The sequence below is a fragment of the Archocentrus centrarchus genome, chromosome 16, assembly GCF_007364275.1.
Source record: "Archocentrus centrarchus isolate MPI-CPG fArcCen1 chromosome 16, fArcCen1, whole genome shotgun sequence".
NCBI lineage: Eukaryota > Metazoa > Chordata > Actinopteri > Cichliformes > Cichlidae > Archocentrus > Archocentrus centrarchus.
The window spans coordinates 7,733,994-7,754,884 of record NC_044361.1 but is presented as its reverse complement, the minus strand read 5'-3'; the positions used below and the strand labels follow the sequence as shown (position 1 = coordinate 7,754,884).

General features: G+C 41.6%; 1 protein-coding gene across 1 annotated transcript; it reads left to right on the top strand.

The window, feature by feature from the left end:
* Positions 1–1,014: 1,014 nt before the first annotated feature.
* Positions 1,015–19,116, top strand: LOC115794938 (transmembrane protease serine 13). The gene is made up of 8 exons (XM_030750649.1): positions 1,015–1,102; positions 1,626–1,760; positions 2,790–2,955; positions 4,015–4,196; positions 9,096–9,194; positions 9,545–9,687; positions 9,848–10,009; positions 19,055–19,116. Exons 2-8 carry the CDS (start codon positions 1,652–1,654, stop codon positions 19,106–19,108), a joined length of 915 nt encoding a protein of 304 aa, XP_030606509.1. The 5' UTR covers positions 1,015–1,102; positions 1,626–1,651; the 3' UTR covers positions 19,109–19,116.
* Positions 19,117–20,891: the final 1,775 nt, after the last annotated feature.

Sequence of the window (20,891 nt, the reverse complement as noted above, 5' to 3'; positions counted from 1 at the left end):
TTTCAAAGGATGTGTTCTGTCCTCAGTATTCTCAGGTCATCTGAACAGAACATTTAATGCCATTGTCCCGAAGATGCACATACAGTCTGCCTTCAGATTTCACACTGACCACCTTTGGTCAGTCATTTGGTTTAAGAAATTACCACGTTTTTCCATTATGAAAAAGTAATGCTGTGAATTAATATATTTTGTTTAATTTTTAAATTGTATTTGTGTGTTCTTTACAAATAATATGCTTAATTTCAGAATATGATTGAATGAGGTCAACGGGCTGACCGAGCATTTGATAAAATGCTTAATAATAACAGAAATTATATTACATTCACAATAATAATGCAAGCTAAATCACTATTGGCACTATTTTCTAAGCAAGCAAGAAGGTCCTGGATTTGAGTCCACTTGTGGGATGGGGCCTTTCTGTGTGTGGCTGCACTGGTTCTCTCGAGCTTCCTCCCACAGTACAAAGACATCCAAAGATAGTTGGTGATTCTAAAATTAGCCATACATGTGAATGTGAGTGTGAATGGTTGTCTGTTTCTCTGTGTTAGCCCTGCAGTCTGCTCAGGGCATACTGTATTCTGCCTTTCGCCTTGTGATAGCTGGCAAAGGCTCCAGCCCCCCCGTGTCCCTAAACTGGACAAATGGTTAAGAAAATGAATTTATCCTTATGTACTGCATTAAAGCTAATAGGTTCTCTCCATAACACATATCTCTCCATGTATAAATAAACAATAAAACAATAAACTACAATAAAACCAAACTGATACTCACAGTCACTTTGGTTTAATACAACATTCCCTCATATTCATCATTAGTTGTTTTACAGCTTAATGTGACTTCTTTGCTTTAATTAAATGGATCCCAGTGAACTGATCTCTTGTTGATCATTACTTTAAGCAATGCAATATAATATATAAAGGTCTATGAATTAAGAAAGCTGATGAAGACAGGATGCCTTGAAGCTTAGAGCTATTTTCAATTTTCAATTTTTGTTATTGTTTGTTTGCAGATGCCCCATCACCAGCCTGTACATCTCGTGAGCTGTTAGTAGTTGTGGGAATTGTTGTCTCCATAATAGTGATCATCACTGTTGCTCTCTTAGGTAACCTCTGAAACACAGGGTACCACCAATACATCAGTATTACATTGAATTTAGCACTTAGAGTTCATTTAATCTCATCACATAGTTATCAGTCCTATTACCAAATAATAATAATATAATAATAATAATAAATCTTTAGATACCCTACATTATAATATGCCACTTTAGTATGATAGTGTAATAAAAAGCCAGTTAGATCATCCAGCATTAGTGCTTTCCATTACACCTCCCTGAATATACATATTAGTTTCCTGTGATTAGGAATAAATGCAAATCAAATCAGGAAGACAACTAAGTTAGTATGCCATTTATTGAGTCCTCTATGAAGCCCTCTGCTGGAAATCAAATTATATTCTTGGAAAAAGAGAGACAAAAGGGCATAGACAGGATTTAACAATTTGCTGAGGTTCAGAATTTGAACCTAACAGTTATTAAGATTATTCTCAGAATGAATTAATATTTGACTATCCACTTAAGATAATGCACTGTGTCATCTTGCTGTTTTCTTTTCTCTTCATATTAGCTGAGTTCTTGCTGTTTCCCTCTGAGATGGATGAATCAACTCCTCTCTGTGGTGGGAAAGGGAGCTGCAGTTTCCTAACGCAGCGGCCCTTTCTGCCCCAAAATCCAGTGAACCAGACAGGAAATATCACTGCAGGTAAGAACATAAAATTTACAGTGATTAATGTGTTTGGTCTGCAGAGCTCCGGGATGGTTGGATTCAATGCCACTCCAATTTACTGCTTATCTGTCTCAGACAGAAAATGATAATTACATATCCATCAGGCTGGCTGTAATTCTCAGAGCCTTTTCATGAAAGGGGTTTCACTAGAATATTAATCATAATCATTATTCATATTAAACGCTTCATATACTTAAAATTAATTAAAACCATCTTTGTGATTGTTCTCTCATAATTTCCTCCCCACTGGTGAAGACGTTCTCCAGGTGTGATTTATTATGCCGGCGTCTCAAAGTGAACAATAAGGCTATTTACAACAAATGAAAAGGGGAAAAAACAAAATATTCGACATACAAAGTTAAGGTGACTGAACTGAGTTCCTCCATGACTCGGCCACCTTAGAGTCCATGGTAACAAACAGACCACAGACTACCCTCAGCGTGATCGTTGGAAGACTGCCCATTCAGGCCAATTAAGTATATTTTCCCAACCATTTTTTCTGTAACTTAAACAGGCTAGTTAAAGGGAGAAAAAACAAAAAACAAAACAATGCAGTTCACGTGACCCCAAATGCACACTCAAACTTAATACTTAACAGGCACTCCGAGCCTCGTCTTGCCCATCTGCTTCCCCGATCGGAGAGAGCAGGCTGACTGCTGACTCTCCGCTGCATCAGTGAAAAGTAAGTGGAAGTGTAATCTGGCAACTTTGTGAGGCTGAATAAGAATGTCAACTGTTCCAACCCCTTTTGTTGCACTAATGACATCTGGCAACGATAATGGTGATTTTTACTGCCAACAAGACCAAACAGAGAAATGTGTGAATGCCAGTGTACATGTGCACATCCATGTCCACTGTCCATAGTCAGTGACAGGTGCGCCTCGTCACAGTGATCATTTTATTTTTTTTTTAAAAAGAGCTTTTACATTTTTTAAACAGGTATTTTCTGTATCTGTCTCTTTTCACTTATCGTGCTTGCCTTCTTTTTCTTCATCTCATATCCAGATTGCTCAGTTCTGTTCAGTGATGGCCGTCGGATTGTTGGAGGGACCTTAGCTGCAAAGAATGATTGGGGCTGGCAAGTCAGCATGCAATGGAGAGGGAAACACGTCTGTGGTGGTGCCATCATCTCCTCTCGCTGGGTGATCACTGCAGCTCACTGCTTTGTTGAGTAAGAGTAAGGAGTAAGGAGTTCAGTTACTAAGTACAGCCAATTAGCAAAGTCTTCAGAAAATACCACCTGTTCAGTCCAAGGTAACACCTTCTTACCATTATGTTTGAAAACTGGCTAATCCTTGGGGGAGGAATGTGGTTGCTGCAAGGGCTCCGGTGGTCCTCGGGTGGGCAGGCAGGAATAGATGAGCGCAGTATGAGATCTGTACAACGTAGCCTACCCTCTCGGACCCACTCGGTCCAAGAGGGTAGGCAAGCAGAGATGAGACAGAGCTTCCTGGCACAGGCATTAGACAAAGATAAATACATTAGTCAAAGTATACAAAGTCTTTTGTCATGAGATGGCTGGAGGCCGTTTACCACAGCGGTTGAAAGGCACTCTGGTGAAGATTTTAACCTGGTTTAACCTGGACCTTAAATGCAGAGCTGATTGGTGGGCAAATGTTTTGGCTCTAGGGCCACATTGACTTTTTGAAATTTGACAGATGGGCCAGGCCAGCACCAGATGCATACATATAAAACATAAAAAAGGCATTACAGTGTTAATACTTAAATTTACTTTTAGTGGGAACAGCATTGTTTTTGCCAGTGCATTGAAGTCTGGTGTTAATTTTGTTGTAGCAATTCTCAGAATCCTCAACATCAGTCATAATTATGATTTGATTTGGGCAATGCTGTACCAATCTTCGGCAGGCTGGATTAAAAAGACCAACAGGCCGGGTGTAGCCCACGGGCTGTAGTTTGCCCACCCTGATCGAAAGGGACTATTTGTTCCCATTGAATGTTCAGTTTGGATTTTCAGCAATGGGTGCAGATTTTTTGAGTGCCACTACATACCGTGAGCAGTCATAATATTTGCAAGGCTAAAGTTAAAATAGAAATAAGTGCAATTTGTCTATGACTGGGTACTAAACTGTGATACTGAAATTATAAAATGCAGGGAAAAAACTGAAATTGCAGAAAATAATTAGTCAAATAAAGACAATCATTAGTGAGCACACTCTGCTTCTGAAACTGAGCTCCATCCATAAACTTTTCTGTCACTCTATTTCTGCAGAAATAACATGCTTCAAGTGGATGACTGGATGGTGGTCGCAGGCACTGTAAGCATTGCACAAAAATCTCTGGGCCAACACTATAGGGCACTGCAGATCCTCTACCATCCTAACTATGACAAGGACAAGGAGAATGACTATGATGTGGGGCTGCTGCGCACCATCACAGACATGGCCATGATGGGTAAGAAAGACACGGATTGCTCCATCTTTCATCATTTTTCATTTTGGCTACCCTTGGAGGTGTATCCCATGTTGACACTGGGACTTCCAGGCCATACTTGGCACAGATATTCCTGTACCTTATTTTTCGGACCATAAGGCGCACTATCAATGAACGGGTCTATTTTCACACATAAGGCGCACAGGGTTATAAGGCACATGATAAAACATATGTAGAGCGAAGCAAAAGCGCCAGGTAAGTCAAACTTTATTCAACTCATTCACAATAACTCAGAATATTGTTCAGTTGTAACAAATACAGAAAAATACCCTCACATTTTAAATTCCTCATCTTCAGTGTCTGATTTGAACAGTTGGGCGATTTCGGCATCAAGCATGCCGGGTTCCCTCTCGTCATTATCCGAGTCAGTCTCGTTGTTGTTACTGGTTTTTTTTTTTGGTTGCGGCACACAGCAACCATTTAATTGTTAACAAAAGGGCAACTTTTGAGACAGCCAACAGCGAGTTTTGTTGCACAAAAGTTGGCAACAGCGCCGGCCGCTGATCGCTAGATTACGCACAAATATCCGGGGCAGCATAGATGAAAATAGGCCAGGAACATGTAGAATAAAATCCATCATCGTTTTCTGCAGTTTACTGCATATGGTTTCTATTTTTGGAACAATGCTTCCACTTCTTTTTGAATTTATCTCCAGCAGCTTCGGCTGCTTTCCACACCTGCTGCGCTGCACTCACAGCTTGTTCCTGTCTAATATCGTCAGTAGAGTCATTTTGTGAATCAATGATGGCCTATTTTACAGAATTCAATGAGGCCTTTGAACTGATCTGCCAGACCGGAGGAAATATCGCTGCAGACCACGCAATGGTGCAGTGGTGTGGATGCCTCAGCCATCGGCGGTCAGATGGCAGCGCTCAACTATTTGAAAAGCGTACCCCCCCTGTTGTACGCTTTGTACGCTCTGGAATATTTCGATATTTATTAAACGTCCCTTACCAAAGTCGCACTAAAACATTTTGACATATTTTTGAGCGCAGTGTACCACATAAAATTGGTTCAAGGTCAGTAAGCACAAGAACAATTCACACATAAGGCGCACCGGATTACAAGGCGCACTGCCAATTTTTGAGGAAATTTAAGGATTTTATGTGCGCCTTATAGCCTGAAAAATATGGTATTTTGCCAGCCACATGGTTCTGGCATTCCATGCTGCCTGTTAGCATCTTGCACTCTGCTGTTACGTGCAGGATTGTCTCAAGGGCATCTCTGCACAGCCTGCACCAGGGGTCTTGCCTGGTGTGGTACACCCCAGCCTCTATCAATCTTGTACTACCATGAGTGTGCTGTTTTTCACCCCAACTCTGTCCAGCCATTGGCAGGATTCTTTGATATCAACCAAGGTTCCTGTTTTTTTATCTGCCTGTGGTGCATGCCATTCAAAGGCCTGTCTTTCCATGAAGGTTCCAATTTTTTTTCTTCTTTCTTGGGTTTCTGCTCCCTGAGGTATTCACTAAGCACATGATCAGTTGTGGCCATCTTCCTGGTGTACTCATGGATCACTGTTGTTTCATCTAGGATAGTGGTTCTGACACTCATAAGTTCTCAGCCTCTTTCCTTCCGCTTAGCATTCAGCCTCAGGGTGTGGCATTTCAAGTGAAACCCTCCGTGCATGGTAAGGAGTTTTCTTGTCTTGATGTCAGTGGCTTCTATTTCCTTCTTTGGCCAGCTTATTATCCCTACAGGGTATCTGACAACTGGCAGGACATAGGTGTTGATAGCCCGGATCTCGTTCTTCCCATTCAGTTGACTCTTCAGGACTTGCCTTACTCTCTGCAGGTACTTGGAGGTTGCAGCTTTCCTAGTGGCCTCTTCATGGTTCCCATTTACCTGTGGGATTCCAAACAGTGTTGCCAGATCTCGCGACAGAAACAAGCAACCAGCTCTATGAAAACAAGCCCAAAAGAAGCCTAACTGGCAACCCATAACACTGTGTAAATCTGAGGCAGAGTTTAAACAGTATAGCTCTATAGTAGTATAGCTCAATTCTTTGTTTTGTCTTATTGTGTTCTGGAGCAGTGAAACCCATGGTTCTTAGCCTCATAGAAGAGAAGGGTGCACAGTTTTTTTGTGTGTGCTTCTCTGTATTAGCACGTTGAACTAAATCAGCATGGTGAGCACATATTTCACACTTGCAAAATCTGCAGAATGCCTTTGGTTACGTCTCCCATTAGGACCGCAGCCACTTTCAGAGGTGTATGCGGACACATTTTTTTTGGGGGGGGGGGGGGGGGGGGGGGGGGGGGGGGGCAGGAGGAGGGGAGGTGAAGGAGCACAGGGGTGCCTAATCGGCGCCGTTCCTCTGTTACTGATCATTTCATATGCACAGCTGTTAAATACAGAAAATGCCGACAAGAGAAATAAAATTGTTTTGGCGCAGCCCTCTTGTGCGGCGCCCCTGTGCATTGCATATAGTGCATACCCACTTTTAGCGCCACTGTCTCCCATCTGATCCGTTCTGTAAGTGCGCTCTCTTTGTCCCACTCTTTATTATATTTTTTCTATATTTCCCCACTTACTGAGCTCATTCTTGCGCTGCCTCCTCACTCTGGGCTGTTATGAGTGTTTGTTTGGGTGTGCGCCCGGTCAACTTGTGCAGGAGCGATAAACAGGAAACGGGGGCTTGGAAGGGACAAACTACCTACCACTCGTCTTTTGCTTTATTATGGGCACCGTGAGATAATCAAGGAGTTTCACTTGGAAAGAAAGTCAACCCCAAATAAGCACCTCCACGTTCAAAAACAAGCCCAAAAAACCGCAACCCACGACTCACGATATTTGCAAGCGACTTTAGAAAAAAACAAGCCCAAAGTCTCTTATATTAAGCAAACTTGGCAACACTGATTCCAAGGTACTTGTAGCTTTTATTCAATGTCTGCAATGTTGTCTTCTGGTAGTGCAATCCCCTGAGTACTGACTACCTTCTCTCTCTCTTTCTTACCATCCGACTACACTTCTCCAGTCCGAATGACAGTCCAATGTCATTGCTGTAGATCCTAGTAGATTGGATCAGTAAATCAATGTCTCATTCATTCCTGGCATACAGCTTGATGTTATTCATGTATAGAAAAGTGGCTGGTGGTTGTTCTGTTTCGTAGTCTGTATCCGTAGCCAGTATTCATAGCCAGTCTTGTCGATGATCTGGCTGAGGAGATTCAGGCCAATGCACAACAGTAGTGAGGACAGAGCATCTCCTTGGTAAATCGCCCACTTGATGGTGACTTGTGCAGTGGGCTTGAAGTTGGCCTCTAGTTTTGTTCTCCACATCCCCAGTGATGAAGGCGCTTTGGGCCCTGTTGATCTTGTATAGTTCTAGGCATTCCAGGATCCATGTGTGCAGCATTGAGCCATAGGCTTTCTAAGTGGTGCACAGGTTGGTCAGTCCAGTCTTGCAGTCACAAGTGACTGTTCTATCTACCAGTAGCTGATGTTTTGCTCCCCTGGTATACCTACCAATTCTTTTCTGGGCCCATCTCATGTATTGTGCCACATGCCTGCTCAACTTAGCTGCTATGATGCCTGACAGGAGTTTCCATGTCATACCGAGGCAGGTTATGGGCCGGTAGTTGGATGGGACTGGTCCCTTCTGGGGGTCCTTGGGTATCAGGACCATGCAACCTTCAGTCAGCCATTCTGGGTGTTATTAGCCTCTAGCAGCTGGTTCATTTGTGCTGCCAGGTGCTCATGAGTGCAGTCAGCTTCGTTAGCCTGTAGGTGTGTATCATATCAGGGCCTGGTGCTGTCCAGCTCTTCATATGTGAGACTCTTTCCTGGATGTCTGCCACTGTATTTGTTCAGGGAGGTTGTTGTGGTCTGCCCTTAGGTCCACTAGCCACTGAGCATTGGTGTTGTGCGTTCCTTCTCCTATATGCTCTCGCAGTATTGCTCCGTCTCCAGCCTTGGTGGGGGTGCTGTTCTCATATTGTTCCCCGGCCACTGAAAGTATACCTTGGATAGTTCGGGGGAGAATATGTGGTTTACTCTGGCTTCTATCTCTCTGGCATTCCTCTTGAGGTGGTTACCCAAGCCTTTGACTGCTTGGCAGTCTCTAAGGCCTCAGGTATGGACAGCCTGTTGTACTATAGGCAGCGCGTTCTTCATCACACCTTTCTGCAATTCAGAGAGCTGGCTAACTTCCCTCTGTGCTGCCTTGATCTTAGCCTCTAGTCATCTTTTCCATAGAGGGCACTGCTCCTAATTGCTGTTCATCTTATAGCTGAGCATCTCAAGGATCACTGCTGCCATGGTATACATTAACTGATGTTTCAGGGATAGTTGTTGTAGGGATTGTCCGTAGTCCTGCATTCGCATCTTCTAGTAGACTTTCAGAGGGTACTTCATGTAGTCTTGCTGACTTAGTGTCGAGGGGTGCAGTTCTCCTTCTTAGCCATGATCTTATCTTTCAGGTCAGCTACTCTGGTATTCAATGTACTAGTTGTTATTATTGGGGCTTGGTACCCAATCTTGAAGTGTGGGGATGACAAAATATCCCCCCTGACCTGTCATCTTGGTTCTCCCTTGCAGTAGCATTTGTGTTGTATATTGTCAATCTGTAGTTGCGATAGCAGTTGCTTCCATTGTATGCTGGAACACTGAGCTACAAGTTGTTTCGCCGTCAGTTTGGATGTTGGGTTTCAAAGACTCCAACATATATATATATATATATATATATATATATATATATATATATATATATATATATATATATATATATACAGTATATGCATATGCATGGAGAGAGAGAGAGAGAGAGAGAGAGAGAGAGAGAGAGAGAGAGAGAATATGTGCTTTCCTAGTCATGACAGAGTGTGGTAACCTTTATCACTTTACTTGTACTCCTTATAGGTGGGGTTCGACCCGTCTGTTTACCCAGTCCAAAGGAGCTCTTTTCTGCTGGAGCAGACTGTTGGATCACAGGCTGGGGATTGATAAATGAAAACACAGGTGTGCACTGTAACAAAACACTGCAACTGTGGCTACATTTTGTGGTCTTCAGTTGTGTTAAGGCCTTTTGACATCTAAAAGAAAATTATTTGACAACACCAGAACAATTTCAGTCATAACTGTATGTAATTTCCTAGTTATTGTTACTGTTTTATCCCCCAAAATGAAAAATAATAGCTTTATGAGTAGAAAATATTAGGAAAGAAACTTTAAACAAGCCATATTTTTGTTTGTACTGAACCTGAAGTAGCTACTATCAGGTCTTTCCATTCATTTTCATTACCTTTTTTTAACAGTGGCTGCTGATTTTTTTTTTCTTTACTCATTTTTTCTTTTTTTTTTTTTGCCAGGCTATATGTCAGATGAGTTAAGGCAGGCCCAGGTGAAGGTAATACCTCAGTCCATCTGCTCCAGCTTGAGCGTTTATGGTGACTTTATAACTCCTCGAATGATTTGTGCTGGTAGCATGGGTGGAGGGGTGGACTCCTGCCAGGTACACAACCATGGAAATAAAACATCCTCCATAAACCTAGCACAGGTTTATGAATAACTTTTTAAAACTTTACATTCTAACAAAAGATTAACTTTAGGTTAGATAACTTCAATGTTATCTAACATAATTTTGGTGTTTGAAATGATTACCTTCTCTTAAGGGTGATAGCGGTGGACCTCTTGTATGTGAGACTCACGATGGGGACTGGAAACTGGCAGGCTTGGTGAGCTGGGGAGATGGATGTGCACGACCCAATAAACCAGGTGTCTACAGCAGAATAACTGAACTGCTTCCATGGGTTGAAAGCTATGTCGACATACAGGTATGAGAAGCACTCTACCTTACTGCTTGGTATCTAAGGCTATGTTCACACTGCAGCCTGAAGTGACCCAATTCCAATTTTTTTTTTGTGGTTGTTCACATTTCCAAATATATGCGACTTGGATGTGATCTGTGTGTGAACTGCACTGTTGCCAAGTCCTCGGCAAGGAAAGTAGCTATTGGCTGTCCTAAATGTCGCCAGAAGTCGCTATATGACGTCATCACCTAATTTGCATAATTGGTTATTTGCACGTAGTTGCAATCGAGGCTGTGGGAGAGAGGAATAACATCTTTGGAGAGACAAAAAGTTTAGAAAAAAACACCATAAATATGTTTAGAACTACTAGGGCTGGCGAATATGGACCAAAATAATATCTCAATATTTTTTTACCTGAATGGCGATATATACGAAATATGCCTTGATATTTTTTTCCTTCCCAAACGTATAAACAAAAAGGCACTTCTGAGTCAAAGCTACATGTCCCAAATGTCACTGTTAAGTTCTGTTCTCAAATTCTTCTGTTAGACACTAATGTTTTATTTTGGTGAGCACTTTTATTTTGATATGTCCTGTGTGGTGAATGGAACTTCCTGCAGAAACTATTGTGTTTTTTCTTTTACTTTGTTTTACGACCTTGTTGTGATCATTCAATTTTACGGCAGTGAGAAAAAAAAAAAGTGTACGCAGTGTGAACGTTTACAACCATGGCTACTGAGCACATTTCCAGAGCTGTGATGAAGTTAAGAATAAAGGAGTCAAGAGACTAAAAAGTGTGTGATCATTTACGACATGGAAGAAGCGGCAGCAAACCCAACAGTCACACAGACACTTTTACTAACATTCAGCTGTAGATGTACAGGAGAAATTGCTCAAAAATAAACCACTGGCATATTTAAATAATAATGCTCTTCAAATAAATTAATGCTTTTTTCCTCCATAACAAAGGACTTGCAGCCATGCTATTAAAATGTAAACAGAAAAGATACAGAAATATGTAAAATAGCAAAAGGCTGACTGATTCTTTACAAAGCCAGTCTGCAGTGAAGTAGACTTCAGCAAAGTGCTTCCTCCTGTGTAAGATAACAAACATGTAAACAGACTGAATGAACAAACTTCCATCCTTCAGTCAGCAGGATTTCAGCAAGCTCAGTATATCCATACACTGACGTATCACAGCAGCGGGTGGGCCCATTGCTGTTACGTATCACAGCAATGGGCCCACCCGCTCAATGCGGTATCGTATCCACCGGCTGCATCACGAGAACATGAACAGACCCACTTCAGCTATTAAAGTCACGTGACTCACGGTACATACCAACAGCCAGGTTGTCTTGGGGGTCCGGACGATGCCAAAGCGTCTGAACGGACACAGTATGAAGGCTGTATGTACACAAAACATGGCGATAGCGGAGGATTTTAAAAACTATCCAAGAGTCGCTGACGTCACCAGGAAAACTCGCTAAATATGTTGCTAGTCGCTTTTTGGAAAAGAAATTGCTGGGGGGGGGGGGTCTGAAAAGCCCTAAATCTAGCGACAAAGTCGCTAAGTTGGCAACACTGGTGAACTGCAGATGACGTTAATGGTGTCCCGCATGCGCAGTAGAGGACGCGATAACGTTACACGTAGCAAGCATGCTCAGTGTTTACAGAAGCAAATTTATTTTCCTTCTGTCAGGTAAACAGGTTTTTTGTGAAGGAAGACACCTGAAACACTTTAATTAAAGTAAAACATTTAATATATTAAAGGATCAGAAAAAATACACACATGGCCATGTGGGGAATCAGAGTAAGAGTGTGCACTCTCTCTCTGAGCCCGTGTTCCTGTCTAACCAAAACATTTTTATACAGCTCGTTGTTATTGTAATGTTTTGTAACCACTGTATCCATGGGACTCTTATTTTGAAACTCCCGGTTACTGAAACCGCAGGTTGGCGGGTTTGACTATGTTTTTTTGGAATTGCTGGTGAGTTGTTATGTAGCGAGGCTAAATAAAGAGACGTAACTCTCGTCATGCTATATCTGTGGATTTATTAACAATCCGACAGACACAACATGGTGTCAGAGTAACTTACGGATCCACGTGCATTACCAATGGGCAGTGTTTTGATCGTCGGCAAGAAAGAAGATGGAGGCTTTCGGTGTTCCAACTCCGCGGATGGACTGGGATTCATCCAACCTACCAGACGCATGGCGCCGCTTCAAACAGCACGCAGAGCTAATGTTTAAGGGACCGCTCGAATGGAGAACCGAGGAACAGAAATGCAGTTTTCTCCTGCTGTGGATTGGGGACAAAGGCCAAGACATAAGCAACACCTGGACCATATCGGAGGATGAAGCTAAGTTGCTCAAAACATATTACGAGGGCTTTACAGCATACCTCACGCCCAAAGCTAATCCGATCTTCGCCAGATACAAGTTTCATCAGAAGATGCAGAGCAATGGTGAGTCATTTGAGCAGTTTGTCACCAAGCTCAAACTCTTAGTCAAAGACTGTAGCTACATCAATAATGACGAAATGGTACGGGACCGTATTGTTTTTGCCACAAACTCACCAAAGGTACGGGAAAAGTTACTGAGCCAAGGCCCAGAGCTAACGCTAGACAAAGCTATTGACATAGACCGCTCCCATGAGTTAGCGCAGCTACAGCTAAATGCTATGGCTATTGACAGCCAGGAAGTACATGCAGTGGACAAAAGAACAGCAAAACCAGGCTTCGATCAAACAAAAAGACAAAAAGAAAACCAGAAAATACCCAGAAAAGGCTGTGGTGCTTGTGGAGGCACACACAACAGACAAACAGAATGCCCAGCAAAGGAAAACAATGCTTAAAATGCAAAAAATACAACCACTATCCCAAAGTATGCAGGTCCAAACCTCCAACTACACCAAGAGCTGGACACAGAGAGGTGCACACTATAAGAGAAGCTCGGGAAGCATTACAGCCAGAGCTGTTTGTAGACACCATCACAGCAACAGAAGAAGAGGACGAGGACAGTGTATATGCAGAAATAAGTCTGGGACAAGATGACATGAAACTAACATTCAAGTTAGACACAGGAGCACAAACAAATGTGATACCTACAAAATACTTTAAAAAGCTAATGCCCAAAATGACCTTGAAGAAAGACAAGCACGAGCTGTATGGGTATGGAGGACACCCGCTCAAGGTGTCAGGGTACTGTATCCTTGTCAGCAGATACAAAGACAAAACAACTACACAGAGATTCTACATCATAGACTGCAATAACCCACCCATCCTGGGCTACAAAGCCTGCAAAGCCCTCGGACTCATAAAAGTCATATATAACAGTCTCCACCGCAAATAACACAGTAACCATAAACCAGTCAACTGACATACTGAGAGAATACTCTGATGTTTTCAAAGGTATTGGTGCTTTTCAGGGTGAATGCAGTTTCAGAATTGACTCCAGCATAGCACCAGTGGTTTGCCCCCCAAGGAGAGTGCCTTTTGCCCTCAGAGATCGCCTGAAACAGGAATTTGAAAACATGGAACAACACGACATAATATGTAAAGTAACAGACCCAACACAGTGGGTGAATGCACTTGTCATCTGTGAGAAACCAAAAAACAAACAAGCTTCGTGTATGTCTGGACCCAAGAGCTTTGAACAAAGCTATAATGAGGCCACATTACCCCCTCCCAACGCTTGATGATATAACCTACAAGTTGGATGAGGTGAAATACTTTAGCATACTAGATGCTAGATCTGGGTACTGGGCCATCAAACTTAGTGAACAGTCATCTCTGCTCACTACCTTCAACACCATCTTTGGCAGGTATCGCTTCCTCAGGCTGCCTTTTGGCATCGTGACTGCCCAAGATGAGTTCCAAAGGAGGATTGATGAAACATACGAGGGCCTGGAAGGAGTGGCTGGCATTGTAGATGACATCATCGTGTTCGGGAAAACAAAAGAGGAGCACAACCGCAACCTCAAAGCCATGCTCAGCCAAACAAGAGAAAAAGGTCTAAAGCTCAACCCAGACAAGTGTCGGATCTGTGTCAGTGAAATCAACTACTTGGACACAAACTCACAGCAAACGGACTTGAGCCACACCCTATGAAAGTGAAAGCGACCCGTGACATGCCACCACCAGAAAATGAAGCAGAACTGGAGACAATCCTCGCGCACCGCTCAGACAACTTCTTCGACATGACAAAGAGTTCAAATGAGACGAAACACATGGAAAAGCATTTGAAAAAAATGAAAGAGACAATAACAGCTGAACCAGGGCCAGTACTAGCCTTCTTCGATCCAAGAGAAGAAGTGACACTGCAGGTTGATGCATCAAAACATGGATTAGGTGCTACCATCATGCAAAAAGGCCGACCCATTGCATATGCATCAAAACTCCTCAACAATACGGAGCAAAACTATGCTCAAATAGAGAAAGAACTCTATGCTCTCTTACATGGATGCAAAAGATTCCATGAGTACATCAACATGTGATTGTTGAATCTGACCCCAAGCCACTAGAGTCAATACTTCGCAAGCAACTAGCACTTGTGCCACCACGTTTACAGCGCATGCTGCTCGCACTGCAGAAGTACAGTTTCACCCTCATCCACAAACCTGGGAGGGAGATTCCAGTCGCCGACACAGTCAAGAAAATCAACAGATGATGAGGACAGCTCACTAACCGAAGATATGGAAACTCAAATACACACTGTCATCAGCACAATGCCAGTTAGTATGGAGAGGCTGACTGACCTCAAAACAGCCACAGCTGAAGACGAGCAGTTGTCTGCTCTCAAAGACGTCATCCATTCAGGCTGGCCAGAGACAAAGAAAAATGGCCATCGCTCATGAGTGAATACTGGAACCATTGCACTGAAATCACAGAAGCTGATGGAATCCTTCTCAAGGGCGAGAAGATCCTCATTCCCCACAAGCTCCGCCAGGAGATGCTACAACGCATACATACAGGACATTTCGGAATGGAGAAAAGCAAACACAGAGCAAGAGACATAATGTTTTGGCCAGGTATGCGTCGACAGAAATGAAAATGAGATGTGACACATGTCAAACACATCACAACTCCAACCAGAAAGAGCCCATGCTCTCCCAAGAAATCCCAGACAACCCATGGCAAACTGTAGCAACAGACCTGTTCACCTGGAACTCTGACACCTATGTTGTCATATGTGACTACCTGAGCAGGTATTTTGAAATTGAACGCCTGCACAACACCACCACATCAGCTGTGATCCACAAGATGAAAAGTGTGTTTGCCAGGCATGGGATTCCTGAAAAAGTTATCAGTGACAATGGGCCATGCTACAACTCGAGAGAGTTCAGCCAGTTTGCAAAAAAATGGGGTTTCCAGCACATCACTTCAAGCCCACTGGAGTTTACCTTAAACATATGTCCTTTATTCACTGAGTAAAAAATAATCCCTAACACTTCCCGCTTCCGCGTAACGGGACGCAGAATAGTGACGTTTGTCGAGTATCAATGACGTGCATGCGGCTAAATGCGACCCACTGTTGCCAACTTAGCGACTTTGTCGCTAGATGTAGTGGCTTTTCAGACCCCCCTAGCGACTCTTTTTCCAAAAAGCAACTAGCGACAAATTTAGCGAGTTTTCCCAATGATGTTGGCGACTTTTGGAGAGTTTTCTGTTAACCTGAAATCCTCCGCTATCGCTGTGTTTTGTGTGCATACAGCCTTCATACTGCGTCAGTTAAGCTGCTTTGGCATCACCCGGACCCCCAAGAGTACCTGGCTGTTGGTATGTACCGTAAGTCATGTGACCTTAATAGCAGAAGTGGCTCTGTTCATGTCCTCGTGATGCAGCCGGTGGATACGACACCGCATTGAGCGGGTGGGCCCGTTGCTGTGATACGTCAGTGTACATGTCTATGGATTTACTGAGCTGGCTGAAATCCTGCTGACTGAAGGATGGAAGTTTGTTCATTCAGTCTGTTTACATGTTTGTTATCTTACGCAGGAGGAAGCACTTTGCTGAAGTCTACTTCACTGCTGACTGGCTTTTTAAAGAATAAGTCAGCCGTTTGCTATTTTTGCTCTGGATCTTCTCTGTTTACATTTTAATAGCACAGCTGTGAGTCTTTTGTTATGGAGAAAAAAAGCATTAATTTATTTGACAAGCATTATTATTTAAATATGCTAGTGGTTAATTTCTCAGGAGTAATTTCTCCTGTACATCTACAGCTGAATGTTAATAAAAGTGTCTGTGTGACATTTGGGACATGTAGCTTTGACTCAGAAGTGCCCGTTTGTTTATACCTTTGGGAAGAAAAAATATCAAGACATATTTCGTATATCGCCATTCAGGTAAAAAAATATTGAGATATTATTTTGGTCCATATTCCCCAGCCCTAGTATGTCTAAACATATTTAGGGTGTTTTTTTCTTTACTTTTTGTATCTCCAAAGATGTTATTCCTCTCTCCTACTGTCATGGTTGTGGGCCGGTGGCCAAGGGTTTGAGTTCCTTTTTGTTTAGTTTCATTTTGTTATATTTTTTGCCTGTTGGCTGTTATTCTTTAGATCTTCAGTTTGTTGTGGCTAGGCTTTTTGTTTAATTGTATGTTATTCTGGATTTCTTGTTAGGTTGGGTGTTTTGTGTTTTTTTCCACTTCCTGTTTTATTTTGATAGTGTCATGTTCCTTGTGTGTTGTGTTCAGTTTTGCTTCCCCCTGTCTCCGTGATTATGGTCAGCTGTTTTCCCACCTGTTGTTACTCCCCTCATTACCCTTGTGTATTTACTGCCTGCTTTTGTCTTTGTCCTTTGTCGGGTCCTAAGTCTATTTACGTTTAGGTAAACGTTCGCGCTGAGTGTTTTTTGAGTTTCGAGTTTCTAGTTTTCTCAAGTGTTTAGTCTTTGTGTAGCTGGACCCTGTCCAGCTTTGTTTTCTTCAATAAACATTAAGCACAAGTCTGCTCTCGTTTCACGTCCTGCTCTGAGGTCCTCTCTGCCCGGCCTGCAGCACCCAGCCTGACACCTACAACCTCGATTGCAACTACATGCAAATAACCAATTATGCAAATTAGGTGGTGACGTCATATAGCGACTTCTAGCGACTTTTAGGACAGCCAATAGCTACTTTCCTTACTGAGGAGTTGACAACAGTGATGCGACCTGGCCGTACAGACACAGGTCGCATTTGAAAAGATAGGATACGTATTGGATTTAGGACCACATATCCAAGTGGCCTGGGTTGCATTTGAAAAAATCAGATCTGTGTTGTTCAGATTGTAATGAAAAGATCGGATACAGGTCGCATAAAGGCAAAAAAATCGGAATTGGGTCACTTCAGGCTGCAGTGTAAACGTAGCCTAAATGTAAAGCCTGTCTGTATTTGGCTATATTGCAGATATAAACCACAATGGAGGATCACATATTATTATGACTATCCTATAAACACAGCAGTAAAAAAAAAAATCTTAAAGGCTAAATCACCCTTAAAGTTATAGAAGCCACATTTTTGTTGAAAAGTAGATGCATTCGTAGAAGAATGATGGGGATACACATTAGTAAAATGTAGGTAATTTGCTTAGGGGTCATTCACAATTATCAGCATTTTCTAAAGTGTACAAAGAGTTACCCCCCCCCTCCCCAGTACAAAGAAAATGATCATTTTGCATGACATTTCTTTTGTATTTCTTTTGTATTTTAATGTAATAGAAAGTATTAAAAACACATCCTGGTGTTGAAAAATTCTGGAAATATTGGTATCAAATATACTCTTTCCTATCTATTAAAGCATTGTACTGCACTACATGTACGCAAAATATACATGCTACCACACTGTTCACAGTGGCAGTGGAGCAATTTGTCATCTGAATAGCCAGCCTTGTGCTAAAACGTGATTTTCGGTTTGCCAAAACAAGTTCTGGTATTTATATTGTTGTAAATGACTTGTTGACCTATAATCTGTCAAGCATATCTCAAATATTATCTCTTATCAATGATATCAATTCATTTTGAGTCACAAAGGCAATAGCAACAAATATTAGAATTCTTCAAAGAGTAGCCAAAAAGGACCAGATTGATTATAATGTAAATAAAATAATGCAGAGTCATAAATATATTTGCAAAACAAGTCATTTCTTCATTTCAAATATAAGCCCTTCATAAATCCTGTGCACCACAGTTTATTTACTGATACAAGCAAATATAATACATAAAAAAAAAATCTTAAATCATTTTTTGGTGCAACACTGGAAACCTGAAAACTCTGCTGTCACCGTGTTTTGTGTACATACAGCGCTCGCTCTGCGTCCCTTTGTACACTATGGCATCGCCCAGACCCCTGCTCTCGGACCTCTATTCGTCCTTAAGAGACTTCTAGCGACTTTTGAGACTAGCTATCGACTTTGAGACAGCCAATACCGAGTTTTCTTACACTAAAGAGACTAACAGTGCCGGCTGCCAGTCACCAGATTCTGCACAAATATATGAGCCAGCATAGATGAAAACATGCCAGGAACATGTAGAATTAATGTACATACCTTCTGAATAAAGTCCATCATGGTTTTCTGTGGTTTACTGCATAGTTTCCATTTTTGATTCGGCTTTTTGGAACAATGCTTCCACTTCCTTGTGGAATTTATCTCCGGCGGCTTTGGCTGTTTTCCACACCTGCTGCACCACACTCACAGATTGATCCTGTCTAATATTGTCAATAGAATCTTTCTGTGAATCTATGATGGCCTACTTTAGAGAATTCAGTGAGGCCTTTGAATTGATCCACCAGCCATATCTTTGCAGACCACACAAGTGAACGAGAGTGGATGCCTTGGGCATTGGCAGTCAGGCAGCAGTGCTCAATTTACGTAGTTCTGACCAACATTTTCTAACTATCTGAAAAGGGTAGACTGGATGCTAACCCCCTGCCCCCTGGCATATGGTTGGTACGCTTTTGGAAAATGTCGATAATTGTGAATGATCCCTTAGCCTTGTGGAACTTTTCATAGTCAAAATAGTCTCATACACTTCACTGAAACATATAAGACTATTTTTTATGTTGTCATTTTTTCTTTCTATTTTTGCTGCAGGATAACACAGAGGATTTGACCGAGAACACCATGACCATTAATAAAATGCCTTAAAAGCTGACACTTACCGACAATAAAGACTGACCTGTATCTGTCTACCAGTGTTGTTGGTTCTGTGATAGCATGCCAGTCACTATTTGGCAGACATGTTAAGTGGTAACATGTAAATGATTTATCAGTACATGACCTACTTGATCATGGGTACTGCCTTGAAAATTTTGTTATTGCCACAGTGCATGGTGCCCCTTAAGTATACAAACCTGAATACACCATTTTTTATAAATAATTTTTTTTTCTTTTTTTAAAGCCTGCCATGTCTGGCAGACCTTGCAAGCAGAACTGTGATTTGCACTGTTGTGCCATACATATTTGGTCTTTCAAGATGAGCTCTATAAGTTTTCTATAGGCTCCTCTTGTTAGTGCTTTACCCTTTAATTTATTTATATTTATTTTAGTTATTTTTAACATACTGTGTAACAAGCTGTGCCAGAGTTGACAGGCTGAGGAAAAAAGAAAAGAGAAAAGAAAAAGGGAGAGAGAAGAAAAAAGAATAGAGAGAAAATAGAAAAAAGGGGAAAGAGCACAAGTAAATAAACCCAATAGTTCATCATTTGTTAAACATAAAAAAATGCTAACAGTACTTGGAAAAATAAATTTGTGTGGGAAAAGCAAACTAAAAGAAGCATGGTTACACAAACCAAATACACCAAATTTTAATGCTTAACTATGGAAACCCATAAATTGTCAGATTTAATGACACCAGAGGGAAATTAACTGATAAAGATAAATTAAGCTGAAGATCTTTTAACTTTTCATACATTTTCCTTTCCTGTGTAGTCAAGTTGACTATATAAGACAATGAACAGCAGTGCATTTTATTTATACAATAAAATGGTCCCTGAGCCTGGTTCTGGCACAGTTTTTTCTTCCTACTGCTGCCAAGTGCTTGCTCACATGGAACTGTCTCATTACTGGCATTTTCTCTATTATACAGTCGTATGAAAAATATTTGCCCCCTTTCTGATTTCTCCTTTTGTTTTTGCATATTTTGCATGTCTGTACCTGGACCTGTGTGCAAAAAGTAACTGCACTCCCTTATTAAATCATGAATTAACTTTGATTAAACACATTTTTTGGAAAGATTAGTTCATTTTCATTTGTGACACCCAGGCCTGACTACTGCCAGACCTCTTGAATCAAGAAATCATGTGAATAGAATCTCCCTGGCAAAATTAAGTAGGCTAAAGGATCTCAACGAGCAACACATCGTGCCACAATCTGAAGAAACAGCTGAAAAACAAAGTAATTGACAGCTATCCGTCTGGAAAGGGTTGCAAGCCATTTCTAGGGCTTCCTTTTATCTGTGATATGAACTGATGCAAATCAGCAAGTTCAGCCTTATGGCTCAACCTAATACAGAGCCATGAAAATCAAATTGTTTTCTCGTATAATACACACCTTGCAGTGAAGCACCGAGTGAGTTTGTGGTGGAAAGAATGCTGAATGGTTTGAGCACTGGCCTAGTCAAAGTCTAATTGAGATGATTTGTCATGCAACTTAGTTGGATTATATGAAAGACTTATTGCCAGTTACTGCAAATGTTTGATTGCAGTTCTTGTTATCTGGGGTGGCACAAGTTTGGATGGAAATTAGTTTTTCACATAGGATCAATTAGTCTAAGCTTTTCCCTTTGTAATCCTACTTTTTTAAAACTGTATTTTATGTTAACTCTGGTTATCTTTTTTTATTTAAAAGTATTGGATCTGAAAAATAAAAGTGGCAACAACAACAAAAAAAAAAAACTGCACTATACTCACTTTATCTTAAAATATAAAGA